This window comes from Aspergillus neoniger, assembly GCF_003184625.1.
Source record: "Aspergillus neoniger CBS 115656 unplaced genomic scaffold BO87scaffold_28, whole genome shotgun sequence".
Taxonomy (NCBI): domain Eukaryota; kingdom Fungi; phylum Ascomycota; class Eurotiomycetes; order Eurotiales; family Aspergillaceae; genus Aspergillus; species Aspergillus neoniger.
In genome coordinates, this window is record NW_020291156.1 from 61,188 (window position 1) to 69,824 (window position 8,637).

Sequence of the window (8,637 nt, forward strand, 5' to 3'; positions counted from 1 at the left end):
CTCCAAATCTTATCGTTATCAGGTCATCGGGTGATAAGCCGAACTGCCGAGCGATATCGGGCATTCCTGCCAAGGTGGAGTAGTTGGAGTCGTTTGGACCTTCCAGAGTAACAGTTCCTGCAGCAATTGTTCTACCCACGTGGAAGCCTATCTCGGTACTTATTTAGTGCTGAAGTTCGAGCGATGCTACATTGATTATCAAATAAGGGAGGCCCTACTGCCACACCGGCCAGGTTGCCTCCACACCAGCTTTCGCTCATGCCATACCCTTCGCCTACCTCAGCAGACAAAGCGTGTTCCCAAAAGATTAAGGCTTGCTCTTAGTACAGGCAGAACCCTCCCCATGACCTTGATATAGAGGTATTAAATTGCTGCCTCAGGCGCACATAATTAGAGTGGCAGGCAAGAAGGATTCTACCTGCACTAAAATAAGGCTTTTACCTCATTAAGAGCGTGCTTTAAGTTCTAAGGTAGGCGGCGGGTTGTAGCATGAGTGAAGGCTGGTGTGGAGGCAGCCTGGCCGGTGTGGCAGTAGCGCCTCCCGGAAAAACCACGAGGAGGTCATCCACAAATGGAACGAATTTTCAGAAAAACATCAAGTTACTTGGGAGTTGAGATGGTTCATAAGATACATCATGGGTTCGAATACACCCGAGCGCTGTCGCAACTCCGGGGTGGCCTTATGGCTTCTAGGAACCCGAAAGATACTCATACAGCACAGCTGCTACTGTCGCCATTTCCAGAGGAGATGTCCATCGGGTCCAATCATTGCCTCCAAGCGCACCCAGACTATTGCAGCTGTGGCGGCAAACAGCAGGGCACTGACCAGTACCGACATGTTCTCGTACGCCTTTGGGGTGAGGGCATTGGCCGCACTTCTGACCAAGACACCACCAACCGGGGTACCGACCATGGTGGCCATGCCACGAACCATGTACAAAACACCGTTGACGGAGGCAAAATTCTGTACCCCGAACAGCTCGACAAGACTGGTCGGGAAGAGTGATACATACGCACTGGCGAAGGTGCCATAGAGAATGGTGAACGTGATAAATAGACCCTGCGACTGCGTCGTCTGACCGGTCAAAGTGGATGGTAACCAGAAGGCAACGGTAGCGATGGCACTGAGACAAGTGGTGAGCAGAAGAGCATTTAACCGACCAAGGCGATCCGCGACATGGCCGATGATGATCTTGCCCACTGCGTTACAAGCATTACTAAGGGCAATAAAGTTGGAGCTGGCTGTGGTACTGTATCCAAGGGATTGGGCGTATGAGGCATAGAAGAAGACCGGGGTGTAATATGCAGCCGCCTGGAATATCGCGCCTAATGCCTGGGCCATGAAGCGACGCGTCCGGGCAACACGCCAGTCCACCAGTGGCACATTGAGAATACCATCCACACAACTGGTTCTCGAGGCATTCTCAATTGCGATACGACGCTGGCTGGCTGGCTCCCAGGCCATTGCACCGCTAGCGACCGCGACCAGCGCGAACGACAGACCGCCAGTCAGGCGCAGGGTGTTGCGAAATCCGAGGGCGTTAACGCACGAAGTCAGCGCGGGCGCCCACACCAGACCACCCACACCAGTGCCTGATAAGATGATGCCCATAGCTAGGCCTCGGTGATGGGTAAACCACGTGGGGGCAGTGGTGACTGATATCATGTAGCACAGGCAGGTACCAATGCCGTTCAGCAGCCCTTGCGTCAGCTCGAAATGCCACAACTTCGTGCCGAAGCTGGCCAGGATGAGAGAAAGCCCGAAGACAAAGCCGCCCGCAAAGGAGACCAAGCGAGGCGAGAAGCGCTTTGCCCAAGCGACCGCGAAAGGCCCTCCGATGGTCATCAGGGACACTGAGATGGTACCAATCAGATCGATCTCTGCCGGCGATGCTCCGGTAAAAGGTGTTCCGGGCCTCCGTGCCAGGCTCTCATACAGGGCTTGATAAACACCCCACGCGAAGTTGAGACCACAGCATGTGAAGATGATGACAAAGGAGGCCGCCACAATGATGGTGGATTTCCTGACAAATGGAAGTAAATCTCTAGGTATAGAGAGTACTTCAGGGGGGCATTGGTAGCTTACCAAGTCGAATTCCGTGCTACATGGTCCTCAGCTGGACTCGAAACCATGGACATGGCTGTCAAGCGAGGCATGGTGCTGGCTAGGTTGATCACATCTTCGGACTCCGCGCTGCGGGCGGTTATTGAGGCGGGCATTGGAGATGGAAATGTAGGGACTTGTGAGTTCCTGAAGAGACACACACTAATTTGGAGTCAAAGTTTCAGTGTATCGAATCGATGGTCTATTTCATCTCTACAGACTGCTTATGAGTCATCTGAACCAAGCTGCAGAATGAAGATCTGACGTCTTTCGCATGGCTGCTGCGTGGATTAGATTGGCTGATGAGAACCTCGGGTCCAGCCGACGGGTCACTTCGGCGGGTCAGTCCGGGGATGATTGCTGGGCATCAACTTCGACGAGGTAAATCACGCTGTAAACAGACACACCTGTATGTATCACTATTGCCTGAGGGACATAAGGTTCTTGTTGTAGAATTTGTAAGTTAACAACTAGTGCGAAAGACTGAAGCACCAACCATGTGGCAGTGCCGAACCCGCCCTAAAGTAGTGTGGTTGGGTGTAGTGAGAAGCTACTGGCTCTATGCCATCATTGCGAGACAATATGCCACTATTACCTCCGATGACAGCAGCAGTGAATGCTCGACTTCGTGAATTATGTCGCGAGAGTCAGTTGTGGACGGTTACTGCTGGGCCACTGTCTTCCCGCAATACCCGCTAACTCCGCGGGTTAGTTCTTATTGGTGGAAGAGACCTTGTAGTCCTATGGAGTCTGTTAACAAACAGTCACATCTAATATAGAGATGAAGAATTTTCTTTGCATCGGTTATATATTTCGAAGCTAGACAGTTGGATCGACTGCAATCGCTTCGAAGACCATTCCATGTCACCGAGTCAGTTCTCTCAGTGGTCATCATCACCATGAGTTACCCAGAAGATGGTGAAACCAGCAGCCAATTTTCCCAAGCATTGAAGGTGAAGCTTACCACAAACTGCTCGATGCCTTTTTGTATCAATTGTAACTGACGGTTGATACGTACTAGGCTGATGTGGAAAAAGACCCTGGACAACTTCTGTCCATGGGACAGGGCAAAGCCTTTCCTCCTCCCCTGCCGAATAGGGAAGACTATGTCGTCGATTTCGATGGCCCGGACGATCCGCAGCACCCCTTGAATTGGCCTCTCCCTACCAAGTACGCCATTCCTCCAGTTTCCGGACTCACACTTACGCCTTCTCTCTTAGAATACTCATATCGACGATCGCATGCTTTGGCACCTTCATCCCATCTTTCGCCAGTGGAGTCTTTGCACCTGGCTCTGCAGCAGCAGCCAAGTCTTTCAATGTAGGATCCGAAGTTGGGATACTGGGTACATCGCTCTTCGTGTTAGGTTTCGCAGCTGGTCCTGTCATCTGGGCCCCCGCTTCAGAGCTATTTGGAAGACGATGGCCATTAACACTAGGCATACTCGGGGGTGCTGTATTCACCATTGCATCCGCCGTCGCGAAAGACATCCAAACGCTGATAATCTGTCGCTTCTTTGCGGGAATGTTCGGGGCCAGTCCACTCGCGGTGGTTCCTGCTGTGCTGTCGGACATTTGGAACAATTCGCACCGCGGAGCTGCCATTTCGCTATATGCAATCCTCGTTTTCTTGGGTCCGTTAAGTGCCCCTTTCATTGGAGGCTTCATTGCTTCGAGTTCGCTCGGATGGCGTTGGACCCTGTACATTCCGGCTATAGTGGGCTTTGCTTGGGGTGGTATCTGCATATTATTTCTGAAGGAGACATACGCGTCTTGCCTTCTTGTGTCGAAAGCGGCCAACCTTCGGCAGCAAACTGGTAATTGGGGCATTCATGCAAAGCAGGAGGAAGTCGAGGTGGACATACAGCAGCTAATTCAGAAGTACTTTACCCGTCCACTGCGGATGCTCGTAACTGAGCCTATTGTTTTGGTTATTTCCCTTTATATGTCCTTCATTTACGGCATTGTGTATGCCCTGCTTGAAGCTTACCCTTATGTTTTTGAGTCCGTCCATGGCATGGGCCCTGGGGTTAATGGTCTTCCATTTATTGGCCTCATTATTGGGCAGATGGCTGCCTGCGGATTTGTTCTCTCACAGCACTCTGCCTACGTGAAGAAGTTAGCTGCCAACAACAACGTTCCCATCCCAGAATGGCGCTTGAACTCTGTTGTAGTTGGTGCTCCACTGTTCACGATTGGTATCTTCTGGTGAGTCAGGTCACTTTATCCACTTGATTCGGTACTGAATAGTGCCACAGGTTCAGTTGGACTGGCTTTACTGCCAGCGTTCACTGGATGGCTCCAACTGCAGCAGGAGTGCTGATTGGGTTTGGAATTCTCTCCATATTTCTACCATGCTTCAACTATTTAGTTGATTCATTTCTTCCCGCGTAGGTGTGGCCTGAAACATGGCGACAGTGGACGTGATACTGACTCTGTGTAGGGCTGCTTCGACTGTGGCTGCAAACATCATTCTTCGATCCAGCGTTGCGGCAGGGTTCCCACTTTTTTCGAAGCAGATGTTCGCGAACCTCGGGGTGCAGTGGGCGGGAACACTGCTGGGATGTCTGTCGGCAGTTATGATCCCTATTCCGTTCCTATTTCGAGCATATGGACCCAGGTTGAGAGGGGAAGGCAAGAAGACCAGCCGGTGAGTGCTGCAGCGGACTCTGAGGGTTTGTGGGTAAGAGAAACAGGGTTATAACACTTGACATTGGGCATGACAAGCCCTAGAGTTGATAGTTTCGTGGCCGAGTTCAAGCTGGGCATGCCGCTAGTGACTCCAGGCGAGTGCGCTGGATGGCTACCACCGAGCAATAAGGCCTGAAGCATTACCTGGGTCGAGAGTGGGGATATGGTGGTAAGCACAATCACTTTAGGGATCAACTAAGATTCTCTAGCGGGCGAATGGGGAGAGTGGATCTGCTGCAGCTGTCCTGTCTTTGCGATCCTACAGACCTTTGGCCCGGATGTTTAACCTTATCCACTATTTACATACATGTTAAGCTAGATTACCGTATATATTGTGCCTCGATAATAAGAATTGCCTCAAAGAATATACTTCTTCCATCAGAACATTGACGTTTGGGTGTTGCTTATTGTGTCATTGCCGGTCGGGAGCAGACGGAAAACCGAGTGCCGCCCGACCGATGGCCCTTGGCTCATCTTTCCCACTTCCAAATCTTTCCTCGTCCGCAATCGATATACCTAGGTATTCATGATGAGCGATGCGACTGCCTTGAAGCGCAAGCGGGCTCGACTGGCTTGTGAACCTTGTCGGGAGCGAAAAAGGAAATGCAATGGTGAATCCCCCTGCTCGACGTGCACCAGTTGGGGCTATGAGTGTCACTATCAGGCTCCGCGACGCGTGAGAAGCAAACCCGCCGACCGGGGAACCAACGTCCGCGACCAGAATGAACCCATCCTCGAATCGAGTCCCCGACAGGTGGGCCGCTTCACCGAGACCCTTGAAGTCAATTCGGGAGCGGCTTTTGTCAGAAAGATCGGCCTCAAAGTTGACCCAGCCAACGCGCCCAAATTAAATCTCTTTGGCTGGAATGTGGGCAGACGCAAGTCCCCCGCCGGACTCCCCCCCGTCGCAGCCTTTCCCATTGTCGAGATCCTCTCGTTGATGCAGATGAGGACTCTGGCGAATGTCTATTTCGCCAAGGTGGATCCCTGCTATGGTTTTATCGATTCCAGTGATTTCTTCCGCTGCATGGACAACCGCTGGCAGCCCAACGCGGTGGAAAGTACATATGATGGCGTCCTGGCTGGGGTCGCCGCTCTCGGATGCCTCTTTTCAGGGACCAACATTAACATCACCGAGTCTCACCTGGTCGAATTGGCGCGCTCAATCTCCGAGACTCATGTCGGCAGTGTCCGTCCCTCGCTGCACCTGGTGACTGTATGGACCCTGCGCGTAATTTACCTGCGTATGACTGCCCCTCCATATCCGGCGTGGGTGGCAAGCTCGACCTTGATGCATTTAATCGAAGCTTCCAGACTCAACCAGCTAACGGCAGATGACGACCGTGATCTTGATACCCGGCGAAGGCTCATTGGCGTCGCTCAGCATCTGAATCTATGGATCTCCTACGATCTGGGCCTGTCCCGAGTTCCACTGGGCAGTGACGCGCTGGGACTGCCATTATCGCGACCTGGCGATTTCACCACTGAGCTCCTCGGTCTCCTACCTGTAACCGCCAGTCTGGGTCCGGAGACCCAACGTCCAGACCAGGAAATCGAAGAGCTATTGCATCAGACGTTGAACCGCACTCACACCAAACCACCCTCTCTTCTATGCCAATGCAATCTGGTTCTTTGTCTGCTCCGACGTCTCCGGTTAACTAACCTCACCGCATCGCCAACCACAATGACTAAAGTCCTTGACCTACTCAAACGCAGTCTATGTGCAGCACGTGAAATGGTTGCCGACTGCTCTCCATGGCACCATGTACCTAATGTGCCGTTCCAAATGATCAGTATCATCCTCGAGATGGACACCAGCCCAGCACTCGAGCTGCTGCCTGAAGCTATGCAAACGTTGAGAGTGGTGGCCTCTACCTACGACACGGAAACCATGAGAGAGGCGTACAACACGGCGTGTTTACTCATTCTTCTGTATGAACGGCGTAGACGTGCGGACACTAGGTTGCTGAGTACAGTACTCCAAGAATATCAGCAGTCACCAGCCACAGAGTCGTCGCTTCAACAAATGGCAACCTCTGACGAAGTATCCTGGCTGGAGGGGCTGGTGGCTGATGTGCCAACCTTGCAGGGACTTGACTTTAGTCAGTTTTTGCAGCCGGACATGCTTCGAATGTCGCCGGATGCTTCTGCTTGGGGAAATAAGTCTGGTTGATTGCCAACCTCTGGCGCAGACTGCCTGTGCATCTGATATAAGGCTTCAGTACACCAGTATAAGTCGGAGAGATCACCTTAGAAACGTGCTCCTGACACACCGGATGCCATACTATAAGTAAAAAATAGCACGATAGCTAACTCCGTCATGTGACTGACTGGATGACAGCCATCCTCTCGGAGATAACTGGAGATGCTGAAGGGGTGACCTGAGCACCCACTTGCACCGATATTTGGCGGAGAACCTTCAATTCCCCACTATAGTGCAGGCTGATCGGGATCTGGAAGGCAGCCGACGATTCATTGATAAAACGGACTTGATGACACTCACTCCTATGAAGGGCCCGGAGATAAATGTGGATCTACCGTCAGCCTGCAGCCCCACGGGAACCAGCTGACATGTTCACCCAGACTTCAGTATATACACATTAGGGTAGTTGAATATAAGATTATGACCAGAAAACAACCAATATGCTCGTCTTTTTTCACCAGCAATAATATCATTTCACTACGTCCATTTCAACCCTACGTCCTGAAGCCTATCACATCCCACCTCGACTAGTTACACAACACCTACAAACCCCCCATAAAGCTTCAAGAAATCAAACACAAAACTATGCCTGAATCAATCATCATCCCCTCCGCCCACAAACCAGACGCCAAAAGCGCCAAACCCACGGCCACCTTTACAGGAGACGTCTACCTTGACCCGATCCACTTCGCCAGCGACGCCTCCATCGCCAATGTCACCTTTACTCCCTGCGCACGCACATACTGGCACACCCACGAGAACGGACAGATGATTAAAGTGGTTGCGGGTAATGGATGGATCTGCGATAGGGGAGGGGTCCCTCGTCGTTTGAACACGGGAGATGTTGTGTGGGCACCGGCGGGGACGACGCATTGGCATGGTGCGGATGAGGAGAGTGTGATGACGCATTTTGTTGTTGGGCTGGGCAAGACGGTGTGGCATGAGGCTGTTAGTGAGGAAGAGTATACAAGCAGAGGGGAGTAGAGAGAGTAGAGAGATATCATCTGGGTTGAGACTGGTGTTGTTGGTGGGATGAACTGGGAGCATGGTTATGAGTGGAAGGGGCGTTGTTCTGACTGAGTGTTTGTTAGCGAGCTAGGGAAACTGTATATTGATGGAATCCCATTCATATTGACCAATTATTACCACTATCCTAGCAAAAGATAGGCCATATCCATCATTGTCCTATAAGGAGGGTAAAGTAATCTGCACTGCAGACTGCTTCCCTCCGCTACAGCGGTTAATAGCGGCCGTCAGGTTTTTCAAAAAACTATATTAAATAAATCAAATTTAATTTAATCAGTTTCATATTAAATCTGCCAGTAGTAAACACCACAAAAAAAAAAAAAAAAAAAAAATTACTCACGCCTCATAGGCCGGACGGAAATCCCGTCCTGAGAGTCCATGCCACCAGATGAAGGAAATCAACCATATGCTGGACCACAAAATCAGAGTGTAGAGTGAGAGAGCTGTAAGGTTCCGGAGAGAGAGAAGAGGGTTACACCCGGGTTGCTCGGAAGGTATTTCGAAAAGGGAGTGTCGAAGGTGTAACCCGAACAACAGGGTTCAAGAGATCGACCGTTGAAAACGAAGCAAGGTAGGATTGTAATAATATCGTTGGATATGCGTCTAGCGTTATC

At 51.3% G+C, this 8,637-nt stretch overlaps 3 protein-coding genes across 3 annotated transcripts; 2 read left to right on the plus strand and 1 right to left on the minus strand.

Annotated features, from left to right (window-relative positions):
* Nucleotides 1–488: 488 nt before the first annotated feature.
* BO87DRAFT_378872 (MFS monocarboxylate transporter) lies at nt 489–2,225 on the minus strand. Its single transcript, XM_025623894.1, has 2 exons — nt 2,087–2,225; nt 489–2,024 (listed from the first exon to the last, which is right to left on the minus strand). The coding sequence occupies exons 1-2, from the start codon at nt 2,218–2,220 to the stop codon at nt 725–727; spliced, it is 1,434 nt and encodes a 477-aa protein (XP_025476995.1). The 5' UTR covers nt 2,221–2,225; the 3' UTR covers nt 489–724.
* Nucleotides 2,226–2,915: 690 nt separating this feature from the next.
* On the plus strand, nt 2,916–7,422 carry BO87DRAFT_364519 (MFS transporter/fungal specific transcription factor domain-containing protein). Its single transcript, XM_025621749.1, has 6 exons — nt 2,916–3,057; nt 3,126–3,274; nt 3,325–4,311; nt 4,362–4,493; nt 4,547–4,753; nt 5,434–7,422. The coding sequence occupies exons 1-6, from the start codon at nt 3,004–3,006 to the stop codon at nt 6,965–6,967; spliced, it is 3,063 nt and encodes a 1,020-aa protein (XP_025476996.1). The 5' UTR covers nt 2,916–3,003; the 3' UTR covers nt 6,968–7,422.
* Nucleotides 7,423–7,432: 10 nt separating this feature from the next.
* Nucleotides 7,433–8,121, plus strand: BO87DRAFT_461296 (cupin domain-containing protein). The gene has a single exon (XM_025629074.1). The coding sequence runs from the start codon at nt 7,583–7,585 to the stop codon at nt 7,979–7,981; it is 399 nt and encodes a 132-aa protein (XP_025476997.1). The 5' UTR covers nt 7,433–7,582; the 3' UTR covers nt 7,982–8,121.
* The last annotated feature ends 516 nt before the right edge of the window (nt 8,122–8,637 follow it).